Genomic DNA, 15838 nt, shown 5'->3' on the forward strand with positions numbered 1-15838 from the left:
TCATGTTTCCCTGCAGAAACATTAATATGCTTCAGTGTGTGCTATACAGCAAATGCGCCTTATTACTTTTCTAAAATCTAAAAAAATGCTCTATTACGTATCTGGAAAAAGGATTTTGGACCTGTACACTAGGGGGAAGTATGGCCTGGGCCAGACTGGTAGCCCTGGTGATGGTGAGCAGTAGGCATACTTCAGATATAATTTGAAGGCAGGACTGACAGGATTTCCATACAGCTTCAATGTGGGTATAAAAGGTAATTTTAAATGACTCCAAGTTTTTTGGCCTTAGCAATTGGTAGGATGGAGGTGACATCTCCTGGGGCGGGAAAAGCTGTGGGTAGAATGTGTTTGGGGTGACGATCAGGAATGATTAGACAAGATGAGTTTGAGACATGTATCTTCATCCAACTAGAGCAGTTAAACAGGCAGGTGATATACAAGTCTAGAGTTTGGGGAGAAGTCTGGGCTAGAGATGTACTTGTGCTATAATTGTTTTTCTTCCTTGATTTCCTTTTAGAATATCTTTATAGTCTTTTCTTGGGGGACAATACATACCTACACACACACACACACACACACACACACACACACACACATACACATCACAGAGGAAAGTTCTGTTTAACAACCTCGTCCATTAAACATATATATATCTTTCAATGTAAAGAAAAACACAACTGAAGTATGGGGCTATTTGGAGACTGAGCAACAGTGGCTGTAATTAACATCACCTGAAAATTCATGGAATGAGGAGAGCCAAAGTCTACTCTCAGACCAGTGGAGAATAAGGATGGCTTAAGAAATTATTATGCCAGAAATGAAGAAAATAGTCAATGAATAAATGGTGTTGAACTAAAATAGTGCTAAGGTTCCTTTCTGTTTTCACAATGAATAAATACTAGTTATTTGTTCTGAATTAAAATCAGAACCACTCCCTTATTTGGAATATATGCTAAAGTCTCCAGACAGCAAATTAAGAAGTGTCCAAAATATCCTTATCCATGCTGACATTAACCAGCAGCTAGGGCTGAAGATGAAATGAGGGTGGAATTAAGTTTTGGCAGGAATATCCAAAGGCAGCAATGCTATCTGTGGCATGCAACAGCCTTGGCATGGGATCAAGGTACTTCTTTCCCAGGGCATGTCTTTAAGATCACACTCTCTTAGAACAAGTGCTCTCAGACATCATCGGAACTCCGTGTCTCCCCAGTTTCATCCTGCTAAATTCTGTTGGTGAACTTCAATGTTATTTATTTATTTATTTATTTTTGCGGTACACGGGCCTCTCACTGTTGTGGCCTCTCCCGTTGCGGAGCACAGGCTCCAGATGCACAGGCTCAGCGGCCATGGCTCACGGGCCCAGCCGCTCCGCGGCATGTGGGATCTTCCCGGACTGGGGCACGAACCCGTGTCCCCTGCATCGGCAGGCGGACTCTCAACCACGGCGCCACCAGGGAAGCCCTTCAATGTTATTTTTAATTCGTATGTGTGTTGGTATAGAGAGGAATAATGGGAAGCAAGAGAAACTTTTAAAAAGAGAACACATTAAAAGGCTCAGAAAGAGGTTGAAAAATTACAAATTTTGTTCTGGTAATAAGGGAAAAACCTCTTCCTCCTTCAAAACTTCTCTTTTACCTATAGCCTCTATCACCATTGGTGGTACCCAGTCACCCATTAAAAATCTGGAGTCTTTAAATCCAACCTAGCTCCAGTTTAGATTTAACCACCAGCTTACAGTAAATACAAGGGGTAGCTGTCCAGTTTTTCTCATCAATCCTTGACTCAAACTGCCAGTTTGTTGGTAGTGTGCTGCTTCCTACGCTTGTGCCTCTGTTGTGTGGTCCCCGTGAATTATAATGCCTCCCTTTTTTCATCCCCTTTGCCCCATTTCACTCAAGAAGACTCCCCATTCCCCAAACTGTCCCCAGCCAAAGATGGGTTAGGTACCCTTTCTCTCTACCCCCATAATGTCCCACACAAATCTCTCCCACTAACACAGTACCACAGTTATCTTCGGGGCAACTGTCTTTTCCACCAGACTATAAGGTTTTCTGTTTTACCTTTGTAAGCCCAATGCCTAATATAAGGCCTGGAATTCTAAAACACACTAAAAATGTTTACTGATTGAATGAATGAACACTTAGATTAAAAGTTAAATGGCACGTGCTATATTAAGCTCCCCATCTCTGATAGTTTTCAAGTAAATATGAATATATTAGGAGAATTCTCATACTGGATAGAAGCTGTGATCTACTATATAACTTTGTGATACTCCATTTCTATTCACATTCTTATTTGCCCAACTGACTGGCTTCTATATAGCTCTTTACAATATTTAACAATAGGGATATATAACTTACACTTTGTATCTATGAGTTTTATTCTTATTCAAGCCATGGCCTGTGGTTGAAATGCCATCATTAAAAGCTTATTAAAAATGTGCTAACACAAAAGACCCCAAAGAGCCAAAGCAATCCTGAGAAAGAAGAACAAAGTCGTATGTATCACACTTCCTGATTTCAAGCTATACTAAAAAGATATAGTCATCAAAGAGTATTGTACTGGCATAAAAACAGACACATAGACCAATGGAACAAAATTAAGAGCCCAGAAATAAACCTAAGCACATGTGGTCAAATAATACTTGACAAAGGAGCCAAGAATACTCAAGGGAGAAAATTCAGTCTCTTCATAAATGGTGCGGGAAAAATTGGATAGCCACATGCAAAAGAATGAGTCTAGACCCTAAACTTACACCACTCACAAAAATTAGCTCGAAATGAATTAAAGACTTGAACATAAGACCTGGAACCACAAAACTCCTAGAAGAAAACGTAGGAAGAAAGCTCCTTGACATGGGTCTTGGCAATGATTTTTTGATATGACACCTAAAGTACAAGCAATAAAATAATAAGTGGGATGACATCAAACTAAAAAGCTTCTGCACAACAAAAGAAACCATCAACAAAACGAAAAGACAACCTATGGAATGGGAAAAAATGTTTGCCAATCACGTATCTGGCAAGGGGTTAACATCTAAAATATATACGGAACTCATACAACTTAATAGCAAAAAATCCAATAATCCAGTTAAAAAGTGGGCAAAGGACCTGAACAGGCATTTGTCCAAAGAATATATACTAAATGGCCAGCAGATACATGAAAAGATGCTCAGCATCATTTATTATTAGGGAATGCAAATCAAAACCACAACGAGATATCACCTCATACCTGTTAGAATGGCTGTTTACCAAAAGGACAAGAGATAACAAGTGGGTGAGGGTGTGGAGATAAGGGAACCCTGATGCGCTGTTGGTGGGATTTTAAGCCGGTGCAGCCACTATGGAAAACAGTATGGAGGTTCCACAAAAAACTGAAAACAGAACTACCATATGATCCAGCAATCCTAGTTCTGGGAATATATCCGAAGGAAATAAAAACACTATGCGTAAGAGATATCTGCACCTCTTCATTCACAGCATTATTTCCAATAGCCAAGACATGGAAACAACCTAAGTGTCCACTGACAGATGAATGAAGAAATTGTGGTATATATAAACATATCTACAGTGGAATATTAGTGAGCCGTAACAATGAGAAGATCCTGCCATCTGAGACAACATGGATGGACCTTGAGGATAGAATGCTAAGTGAAATAAATCTGACAGAGAAAGGCAAATACTGTACATGACCTCACTTACATGTGGACTATTAAAAGAAAACAAACTCATAGAAAAAGGGATCAGATTTGTGGTTACTAGAGGTGGGAAGGGAAAACAGGATGAAGGTGGTCAAAAGGTACAAATCCAGTTATAAGATACACTAGTACCAGGGATGTAGCATACAACAATATATACAACAACGACTACAGTTATACCTGCTGTATAACTTATATGGAAGTTGTTAAGACAGTAAGTCCTAAGAGTTCCCATACCAAAGAAAAAAAATGTGTTTTCCTTTTTCTTCTGTTTAGTATCTACGTGAAATGATGGATGTTAACTAAACATATTGTGGTAATCATTTCATGATACGGATAAGTCAAACCACTATGCTGTACTCAAACGTATACGGTGCTGTATGTCAATTACATCTCAAAAAACCCTCAAAAAAATGTGGTAACGTTTATGACTTACTGAACACATCTCCTCGGGGTTTCTGAGGCTCTGTCTGTATCCTGTTGTCAACTGTAATCCTTCTTGGAGACACAGTGGCAACTGATGCTACACTTGTCAGGCTGGTGGTTGGTCCTCCTGGGGCCGCTGCTGGCGGAGGTGTTCTGAGTTCTGTGGGTGGGGCAGGCTGTGGCGCTGGCTTCAGGGCAGGTCTTGCTGTTGGCTCAGAGGTGGGCCTGCTGGTAATGACAGCAGGTACATAGGGTGTCTTCAGAGGCCACCTAGTACTTCTGACATCAGGGATCCAATTACTGTGTCCTCCATCGCCCCTTGAAATGGTACCATTTTCCTTTGGTACGTGAATTGGACCTGAAGGTTCAATCATGACTTTTGGAATATCTAAAACAGTAAATGTATTTAAATTAGTGTACAACCCTCTCACCTTAAGAAGTAAAATATCAAATTGTAAAAAACAAACACATCAAAATACCTCATGCCAACTGGCTTACTTTTCACATTGAGAATATTCCCCTCCTGTTAAGTCAGGCTGTTTTCCAAAAAAATTAGTATGTGTGTGTATATGTAATATATACACATATATATTCATACATACCTATATCTATTTGGTGGATATACACAAAAATTATATTGTTTTTCTGTAATGAAATGTATCATCTGAAACATAAAATGTTTTAAGTATTTGTAAGGTGGAAAGAGAGAAGAATCAATGAGATTTTTAAATGCAGAGATATTTTAAAATTTTAAAATATGAGAAATGTATATTTAGAGTCTATGTTAAGTGTCTCCATGGTATGTGTATATTATAAAATCATGTTTAGAATTGTCTGAAGACTAATAGTTTTCTCTTCCACACTTTATATAAATTAAATTCACCCAAATACATTTTCATTAAATGTTCTACTCACTGTTTTATATTTGGTTTTCCTTCCCCTTTACTAATTTATACAATTGCTTTTTAAAAAAAGTTTCAGAGGTCACCAAGATCACCTGTGGAAACTCTGTCCTTGATTGTATTCACCGAAAGGAATTAATATTTAATCTTCTTGTAAGCATATATTCCAGACTGGGAGTATAACTACATGACCCTTCAAAAATCCTTTAATCCTCATGATTTTATGCCCCATGATTTTCAGTAAATATTTTACTCCAGAAATTTAAAAAATGATCTATCGTTGCATGAAATGTATGCTAAATTGTGGCCTTTGGTTTGTGAAACTTTCATCTTGGAGGGTACTTTTTTAATGTTTATCTACTGACATACATAGCCATACTACAAATAGAGCTTGTAAAAATTTAAAAAGCAAAACAGTCCTGAACGTAGAGAAAATAAATATGGAAATGATTCTTTAAGAGCAGAATTGGAGGCATAAAACAGAGGAAAGAATATATTCAGATTATCCCACCATTATAATCTAATGCTAATGACAAACATACATTTAAGATCAAATTCTCAAGGAGGGCTCTATAATTTCGTACCAGCTAAGGAGAAGCTACTGAGAGAGTTTAGTCAAGGAACTGAATGCTTTTAAGATTAGAATGTATTACTGAGTCTTTAATTTTTAAAAATTACTGAGCAAGTGATTTTATTGTTTGTGGAAATCACGGACTAGTATTACTAGATATGAAAAGTGATATTCGTTTGATAATTAATCTTGTTCCTTATCTTTCCTAGTAATGGCCTTTGTGTAATCTTGTACTTCCTGCTGGAATTTAGAGCTGGGAGACAAGCATGACTCACAAACACAATTCAGTCCGTCGCCCTGGTATCCGTCTTTACATTTACACTTGTAGGACCCGTGTACGTTGTAACATCGAGCAAAGCTGCTGCATTGATACTGACCAAGGGAGCATTCATCTATATCTGCATCAGGAAGTAGGAAAAAAAGAGGTTTATTTGGGAGATAAATATGATTACACATAAAATACACAGTTTCAAATAAAAATTTTTTTTGCAATGTGAAGGTTCACGTAAAATTCGCAGATAAAGAGAAGAAATAAAGTAGTGTGCGTCCAGAACTACTAGTGTTTGAGTTTCACTTCTGTTTGTTTAATTTAATGCCAGTACCCTCCCCTGCCCTTGACATCCCAGTCATCACCATAATTAAGAGACCTTTCCGCTCCACAGGAAAACACAACACAAAGCAAGGGTTGGGGTTCATTACCGTGACATTGGTATTTGCCTCCAATGTACATGAGGTCGAAGCCTTTATGACATTTGCAGATGTAACTCCCAAAAGTGTTGACACACTGCCTGTATCTAGGGCAGGAGGCTCTTCCAGTAGCACATTCATCAATGTCTAGAAACATAAGCCAATGCGTCTTAGGAAGGGCAACAGCACGTTCAGATGGAGGAGCTTTTAAAATACACTATCTGCAAAGGGTTGTGCGCACGTAGTGGCTCATCATAAATGTTATCCAGCTGGTTGCCCTGACAGGCAACATAAATCCCGTATCTCCAAATTTCAACTCGTCCTTCTAAGCCAAGCCGTCCTCCTCTTGTACCGTATCTCAGCATGTACTGCACCTGTATCCCCCCCGCCGTTGCTTGAACTAGAAACATGAGTCATCCTTGACAACCATATTTCCCTTAACCTCAGCTGATTCTACCTCTGACAAATTCTTTGAACTCATTTACTCTGCTCTTCACCCACTGCCTTTACCCTAGCCCAAGCCACCATCTCCCAGGATAGACTATTCCAAGAGCCTCCAAACTGGCCTTTTCCCTGCCAATCTTAGCCTCTCCAAAGCATTCCCACTCAACTGTCAACAAATGATTCTATTAAGACATAAGAAGGGATTATTCCCATGCTCAAAACTCTCAACTGTTTCTACTTGCTTTCTGAACTCATTCCTCATTCCTCATCACGTCTTTAACGACCTTGTAATAAACAGTCCTCACCCACCTCACGGGCTGTATCTCAAGCCACCTCCCCCCCCATACTCTGTTCTTAAGGATATGGTTTTCTTTCTTTCAGAACCTCAAACAGACCAACCTCTCTTTCACTGCAGTGCTCTGCAACTTTTTCACCAGCTTGGCTGATTCTCCATGGGGCCAATGGTCCATGTCTAACTTCAGGGCTTTCCTTGACCATTATTTTCTAAAATAGATCCTTTTTGTTTTTCACTCCCTTAGTTATTCATATTAACACTTGGCATTGTTTGTAATTTTACTGAATATTTCTTTCTTTTCTGCCTCTTCCAGAGGATTGAAATCTTGTCTGCTTTGTCCATTACTCTATATCCTTGCACTTAGCACAGTGCCTGATATATACAAAGTACTCAGTAAATATCTCTTGAGCCCCCAGATACCTCCATTCATTCAGTGCTTACTACATGTGAGGTACCGTGCTAAGCTCTTTGCATTCACGATCTCATTCGATCCTCACATTATTCCCATTTTAAAGATGAGAAGACTGAAGCTCCAAGAAAGGAAGCCTCTTACCTAAGGTTACATATCAAGTCTATGGCAGAGCCAGGTTTAAAATCAAAGCCCAGACTCTTAACCACAATCTTTTACTGCCTTCCTAATTTACAGGGGAAAAAAAAAAAAACGAACCCTTTAGTGCAATATATACAGTCTAGCCCTGTCTACCAGCTCAGCTTCAATACTCATTGCCTCTTACGTCCTAGAAATACTGAGCTCTTCTTGTTCCCTGAATATTATGCTCCCTCTAAACTTCGATGCCTTTGCACGTGTGGTTTCCTCTGCCTGAAGCTTCCTCCTGTCCCTCATTTGTTTTTTGGAAACAAAGTTTCCACCGTCTTTTCACAGAGAGAGGTCCCCTGAGACATCTGATATTGTCTAAAGGATAGCTGATTACCTGATGTTAAGTAACTCCCCTTTTCCTTCCTGCCATCACATTTCACTTTCTTCCTTACCCTAGAGAGACTGCTGATAGAGATGCTTGATTTTACAACTCACCCACACAGGTCCTCCCATCAGGAGCCAGCCGTAGGCCAGGAGAGGGGCACTGGCACCGAATTTGTCCTTTGACAACATCACAGCCATACTGACAGTTTGCCATGGAGCACGTCAGGGCACCTGGAAAGACAGTGACTGTCCAAGGGAGGCAGAGGGCATACTCTGTACCTAATATAACTATGTTTTCTACTTGTCCTGAAATCAGTGACACTGAAATCAACAATGCAGATGAAAAGGGCTTAGTTCTCCAACAGTCTAAAGAAAGTCAAAAATAGGGAGGAAGAACACAAAGACCTTCTTCCCTCAGGGATAATTAAGAAGGGAACCAGCTCTGTTAGCATCTGGGGAAGACCTTTAATGTATTTGAAGAAATAGAAGACAAATGTAAAACTTTATCTCAGAGAGATTATCTGGAAGCTTTTCCAGTGGCCAAGGAAATTGGAGCATTGAGGTATTTTTCCAGATTACTCATGTTAAGTGCTGGTCTTAACTAAGGCATCCAAGTAACTGTCTCAACCATCCATTAAACTTCTCCAGGCACTGAGTTGTACAATGTTAGAGGATTCTAGCATCACTGCCACATGTTAATAAACATGAACTCACCTTATTGCAAATAGTTCCATGCTAAATATGCAATGATAAATAAAATTAGCTAACCTTTTTTATTTTATAAAATGCAACCCAGTTAGAGAGAGACAACTGATAATTAACTGATTGATAATCAACCAATTTAACTGACAGTTCAGTAAAATTAAAAATCAAGGCACCAATTGTTGGATATCATAGAACCACAATCTCAATTCAATGTTCAGCCTGCAGAGAATTTCAGGCCATTGTCTGTTTTATAAACACATCAAAATGATAGTAGGAAACACCATCCATTTCTTTCTTACAAAGACACACATGAAATCTACTTTTATGTTGTTATAATCATTTTTTTAATTTGAAGTAGGTTTTTTTTTTTTTTTTAAGAAAAAAGCTTAGTCTTCAGACTATTATAAAGAAATGTAAAAATGAAGTGAGGGGCTTCGCTGGTGGCGCAGTGGTTGAGAGTCCGCCTGCCGATGCAGGGGACACGGGTTTGTGCCCCGGTCCGGGAAGATCCCACATGCCGCGGAGAGGCTGGGCCCGTGAGCCATGGCCACTGAGCCTGCGCGTCCGGAGCCTGTGCTAGGCAATGGGAGAGGCCACAACAGTAGAGGCCCGCGTATCGCAAAAAAAAAATGAAGTGAGGAGGTACTTATGGACAGTTTATACTCAATCACCAGGCTGGATGGATTCTCTACCAGCAAATAATTTAGTGTCCATCCTTACCAAGAGCACAACAGCCCTCAAATGGTCACCAATGTTCTTTTTCTACATGGAATAGTCCTATGTCTAGATAGAAGACAAGCGGAAAAGTGCTAGGAAAAACGTTAGAAAATACATTAGTTTTGTGATTCTTGTTCTAAAGACTATTTCTGAATCAATTTAACATTGGCACCCCTGACAAAAGAATGTTAGACATCTACAATGGGCAACTCTTATTTTGATTTTCCATTCCTTAGGCACACATACAAACACATGCTCACATCCTGTTTAGGAGAAGGGCTAGGAGGCCACTTTTCACACACTCCCAGAGCACAGCATGAAGTCAAGCCCAAAGCAGTTAAGATTCTTGACATACTTGAGCAGGATCCATCCGGCATAAGCATGTATCCGTTGAGACAGTAGCACTTGTAGCTGCCGTAAGTGTTCATGCACCTGTGCTTGCAGGGCCGCGGCTTCAGGCCACACTCGTTTAGATCTGAAAAGAATGGGGTTGAAGCAGAAATTTGACAAAGCCTCAACATTAAAGCAAACCACTGAAAATGCTTCTCTATTCCGAAGAATGAAGAAGAGTCAGTCAAGCTATAGTAACCAGCCATTTACATGAGAGATAGAGTCTGTTCACAATGTCTTCGTTTTAATGCTGGTTACACTGGGGGCCACCAGGAGTTTCCTATCAGAGGCGACCGAAAGCCTTATAATAATGGAAGGCCGTGTGAATTTCTGGAGCTTAAGTAATGTAGTGCATGTGATCTCTGTTTACAAAGGACAGTTGGGAAGATTCCCCTCACAGACACGTGGCTTATCATCCCTAGAAAGAGCAGAGCACAAACCATCTTTCTGACTCCAGAACCTCAAAATATCTGGGTGATACTACTAGATTCACTCCTGACAATGTGATCTTCCTATTTCAACTTCTTCCTGTCTCTGTTTAAAGAACATACTGTGTGAGCCTACCTTAGTTTACAGAAAGTACATGGATTTTTAACACCAGACTGCTTTGACCTTCCCAAAGAAAAGCTCTTTTTTCAGAGGATAGAAGCTCATTGAATTAGAGTGATCAATACTGAGGTTCCTCTTGTTCAATCTTATAAAGTGTATATTGATCTCAGATTAAAGAAGAAATGTCAGTCTCCTACTTTAGTAAAGCATTTGAGTCACAAAATAAACTTAAAAAAAAAAAAAGACCCTCCAACATCATAGTTTCATTCATTCTGCAGTTAGGAAGGGCATAAAGAAATACTAGTGGATAATATATAATAGATTATCATTATGTATTTCAGGTTTATTGGTTTAAATATCAATATGAAGTGAGTTAATAAACTTCACGAGAATTTTCCAACTCAAGATGAACACTGCCTCAAGTGAAAACAAATCTCATAATGACAAATATACACTGAAACAGTAATGTCCAAAATATAGACTTCATTAAGAAGAAATGACATGTTTATTTTGTCTGCACTGCCAGCATAAGCATAATTTAATTATCTACTAATCCATATTGTCAAATCAGAAATAAGGATATATCTAGTTGCAAGTTGTTTTCAAATCTAACCAAATTTAAATCTTGCCAACTTGGCCTTTTTTCTAACCTTAACACAACTGTAAGCAGATCTGCAGCTGGGTGAAGCCTGCGGAGGTTACGTAAATAAACCAGACGCCTTCATCATCTCCTATGCTTTCTTTAATTTTAAACTTCATACTCTCTTGCCCAGTCAAGGGTATTCACTTCACTTCTCATATTCTTCTATCTTGTATTTTAATATTTATTAAAAATTAGAGTCAGGGAATCTTTTCTCATGTTCTAAGAGGAGTTAATTATCATGCCTAATATGTCCCTGCAGATTCACATCTGGCTTTGAAAAATCCCTGACTGACATGATAGTAAATAGTATTTAAATCTGAATATATTGTTAGAGAAAGGCTTTGTGTTTTAAATATTCTTTTGCACTTAAGTAGAAATGTAACAGCATAGTACAACAAATAACAGAGTAAGACTGAATTCTATACCTCAAGGGTAAGATACTGATGGATATAAAATGTGTCAATTAAGAACCCTTAAGTTTAGTCTTAACAAGCCTCAGAAACTTCCGTGTGTTCCTGATGGGAACTGGTTAGATATTTATAGCTCCAGGCTGCTCACATACAAGGTGTATTTACGCTGATGGAAATTTCTTCAGACACTATGGCCATGAACTAAAGCTGAGGCCACTCCAGTCTTGGCTGATAAAGGGCCCCTTAGGATGGCTATGAGAGTCTTTATGATCCAGACTGGGGTTGCTGGTGGTCTTCAACCCAAATTTATCTTTCCCTTCCCATAAGCAAAAGCACTTTGGGGTTAAGAATCATGAAATTGAAAGGAAATGTAAAATCGATAAGATGTCATAATTCCAATAAAAAGACCCAAACCAACCTGAGAATCACCTATGAAATAATATGGAAAAGGAAATAAACATGCAGCATTCAGTGGGCAAATGTAGAGATGCTTGTTGGCTATTTTACTATTAATAAACTGACACGTAAGTATCCAGATAGGCTGAAAGCAATTTGAGAAAGCTGTATTCTAACAGTTGGTGACGGGCTGGATGACACTCCCTGATAGTTGGCTGCTGTCGATGTCCCCCGTGACTGCTATCATTGCCACTGACCACACGCATGTGTCTCCTAAAAACTTCCCACTGACCCTTACAAAACCACTGCAGAAACGATGAAATAGGATTCCATAATAGTCAACAATGATCAATTTTTACCAAATATCAGAACTTTGCTAAAGCAGGAAGCTTCAAAAGATTAAAAGCATCTGGTGTCCTGGTGATGAACTTTTTCCTCAATGTTCAGGGTTTCTAGTCTATGATTATTATACCTTATTTTCTTACTGACCAAATGCCTTATAAAATTGAGTTAATACTTGCTGCTTCCAAAATGTCTTGGATTATAGACCTAGTGACAGTTTTATTACTATCAGATTAAGTCAGAAATTCAAAAATGACACTTCCAATTTATAGTAAATGCTCCTATAATAATAAGCAAAATGTAGAGAACAATTACTCTTGATCTCACTTTCTCAAATCAATCTTAAAAGTTGATAAGAGAATGTAGGAAGAAAACTTTAGTGTCTTTATTTTAAATTTACTTAAATCTTGCTCTTTTTTCTAGAAGTTTGTAATGTAACATACACTATAAGGAAAATCTGTGATAAAAAACTAATGAATTCGGGCTTCCCTCGTGGCGCAGTGTTTGAGAGTCCACCTGCCGATGCAGGGGACACAGGTTCATGCCCTGGTCCGGGAGGATCCCACACGCCGCGGAGCGGCTGTGCCCATGAGCCATGGCCGCTGAGCCTGCACGTCCGGAGCCTGTGCTCCGCAACGGGAGAGGCCACAGCAGTGAGAGGCCCGCGTACCACAAAAAAACAAACAAAACTAATGAATTCTATCATGTACCTATCTTACATCAAGGACAGAACTTTACAATTAAACCACTTATGTTCAAATGCTTAAATTGTTGTATATACAATTCTTAAAGAGCATCTATTCCAGTCAGGAGTATATTTTAGCAAGTTGGTGAGTTCAGGAGCTTGGGTTGGGGGAGAAGGGGAAGGGGCTGGTTCAGAACAAAAAATGCAAGCTGCGCAGCATTATAATTACACTTCAGGAAGAAAAAAGAATCAGAAATTTTATTAGCATGCAGACACTGAAAAGTGCTTGAAAATCTGGAAGAGATTAATTGAGTATGATAACCCAATGGATTTTTAAGGAAAATAATCTTTCATTCATTTAATGTAATTTGGACCATTTTTTTCCCTTTGAGGCTTAAACTGTGCAATGTCTCAGAAGTCTAAGCTTTTACATTTTATCTGACTCAAGTGGAGGTCACAGGCAAACACATTTCAATATGTCAACTGCCATAACTTTTACTCTTTAAATTTTTAATTATATACTTCAATAAAAAATTTTTTAAAAGAAAAAAAAATAAATTTTCAATGATTCTGAAATTCATCCCATTGCCCTAATTTCTTGATCCAAAGGCATCAAGCTCCCTATGAGCAGAAACAGTAATTAATAATTTAAATGAGTTTAACTCAGTCATTCTAAGTTCCTAAACGTATGAGTGAGTGAGGAATAAAGTCTTTTAGAAGTACTGTAGAGTCATACTGCCACCTAATTTTTCTACAAAATCTTCCAGCCTAATGAAGACATTAATACTTTTGGTGTTTCTATTCTCACACCAGTCCTGTAGGTGAAGAGAGCAGGAGTTACTCTCCTTCTATTACGAACTGGTTTGCTAAGACTTGCTCTCAATCATTGAGCTACTTCAGCGCTGTGCTAGAACCAGAACTCAGGCTTTCTAGTAACACAAAATGTTCACCAAAAGAAGGAAGCTAATGTATGGTTTGATTTCCAAGTGACCTAAAAACTCTACACCCCAAATGTGGTCATGGGGAAGAGGACTTGGGCACTTCAAAAATCTATTTAGCGAAAGTCATCAAAACCCCAATCTCAGGTGCTTTGGAATTCCTGACTTCACCTACACAGGAAAACAAAAGTTATTTTGTTATCTGATTTTTTAGAAAACATTTTGAAACCCAGAGAAGAAGAAGAAAAGCAACGGATACTTGAGGCAGGGAAAGGACAGCGGAGGCTCCAGGCTTTGTAGAGCACAGAGAATCACCACCAGGTGACAATTCCTGCTGCTTGCTTCACATGCTCAGGAATGTGGAGGACTAGGTACTCCGGGGGTGAGTCTTCAGAACATTGGCAAGAAGTGACAACACTGCAGGAAGCCGTGCAGGTGGGAGAAGCAGACCACCTGAGATAATGCACGCTCACCCCTTGAAGGTAAACTTGTGGCTTGATGATCCAGGGGTTGTGAAAGAGGCTGTTCACTGCCTTGGTCAAGAGGAGTTGGGTACAAGTGTTCATCTTCACACCAGGAAGAAGGTAACAAGAGTCAGCTTTGAACTGTTGTCATTTTTAGCCCTAAAAATCTTTATAAGTGTATATTAAACAATTACATAAAGTTGGTGGAGTTCAAAAAGAATGCTTTAGATACTTTACAAAAATTAGTTTCTAGTTCTTCTGGTTTCTCTTTTTTAATTTTAATTTCTATGTTCCTTAAAATTTATCACTGCTATTTTGTGTCCCAAGAACACACAAACATTATAAGTTAACATCCACGTACATCCTCATATCGATTTTTTTAAGCACCAAAAAGGAGATGGTCCTTTTTCGAAAGATGATTTTAGTCATCAACACAGACAGAAAACTCAAAAAAACAGATTATGTAAAAACTGATTATTATCAACCTGCTCTGTTTAGGTACACCTAGGTCTTATAGGACCAATTTAAAATATTTTCCTATATTATTATGTTGTCCAATAGTTTAAAACACTCCAGAATTATGCATAAATTTATGATTTGCATAAAGATCTCATTTAAATAAATAACACAATAGATCATGGATGTTTTAATTCAAGTGTAAGAACTTATGTCACCTTTAGGTCACATTTAATTAGAATATACATAAGACACCCCATGCAAAGACGAATACGACTGAGATATGTGGGGCTGGAAATAAAAGAGAAGAATATACATAAGATGCTTTCTGCAAAAAATGGTAACTGTGGCCATTATTACCTAACCAAAATATTATAAGATGGGTGAGACCCAAAGTAGAGTCAAAAAGGCAATCCCATCCTTTAATATGGGATTAAAGGATCCCATATTAAAGGATATTAAATATCCTTTAATAATATGAAGTTTCAAGACTTCATATTATCAACAGCCAGTTAAACTACCAAATTAAATGAACACTGGTTCCTGGGGTTGAAACCACATATCGTTCAAACACTAAGGCCTTAAGAAACTCCTTTAATATTAGGGTTAAAGCACTTCGACTATTGTGCTAAGGAAAGCAATCAACTGAGGCTTAACCAGCTCACCAAAGTTTACTGTCTGGTTCTGTGCTATACGATACCGATTCTTTCCTTGGGGTAAGGAATTCAACACGTGAAACATAAACCATGTCAAAACATTAATAATTGATATTTGTAAATTGTTTCTTCTGAAATTATTATAAAGCATGCTGTAAATTCAAAAGAATATCTTTCATTCCCGAAAATATGCAATGATATGGTATATTACATGCCCCAAATTATTCTCTAATGGGAAAGTTATGAAAAAGATTATTATCTATAATAGTATCCTTTTTTGGCTGAGGAGATTTGTATGGGTACAGAGACTCAAGGAGGGGGGAAGTCTGAATGAATTAAAATTACCAGAGGGCTTCTCTGGTGGTGCAGTGGTTAAGAATCTGCCTGCCAGTGCAGGGGACACGGGTTTGAGCCCTGGCCTGGGAAGATCCTACATGCCGCGGAGCAACTAAGCCTGTGCACCACAACTACTGAGCCTGTGCTCTAGAGCTCACGAGCCACAACTACTGAAGCCCATGCCCCTAGAGCCTGTGCTCCGCAATA

The 15838-nt window shown here is 38.7% G+C and overlaps 1 protein-coding gene across 3 annotated transcripts in view; it reads right to left on the bottom strand.

Moving 5' to 3' along the window:
* NPNT (nephronectin) overlaps nucleotides 1-15838 on the bottom strand; it is a 77939-nt gene that overhangs the window by 24796 nt on the left and 37305 nt on the right. For all 3 annotated transcript variants that reach the window (XM_032633679.1, XM_032633677.1, XM_032633676.1), the window contains 5 exons: nucleotides 9722-9841; nucleotides 8056-8175; nucleotides 6296-6430; nucleotides 5872-5994; nucleotides 4134-4511 (listed from right to left, as the gene is read on the bottom strand). In XM_032633679.1, the coding sequence (XP_032489570.1) occupies nucleotides 4134-4511; nucleotides 5872-5994; nucleotides 6296-6430; nucleotides 8056-8175; nucleotides 9722-9841 (876 nt within the window). The remainder of the gene's footprint in view (nucleotides 1-4133; nucleotides 4512-5871; nucleotides 5995-6295; nucleotides 6431-8055; nucleotides 8176-9721; nucleotides 9842-15838) is intronic.

This window comes from Phocoena sinus, chromosome 5, assembly GCF_008692025.1.
Source record: "Phocoena sinus isolate mPhoSin1 chromosome 5, mPhoSin1.pri, whole genome shotgun sequence".
Taxonomy (NCBI): domain Eukaryota; kingdom Metazoa; phylum Chordata; class Mammalia; order Artiodactyla; family Phocoenidae; genus Phocoena; species Phocoena sinus.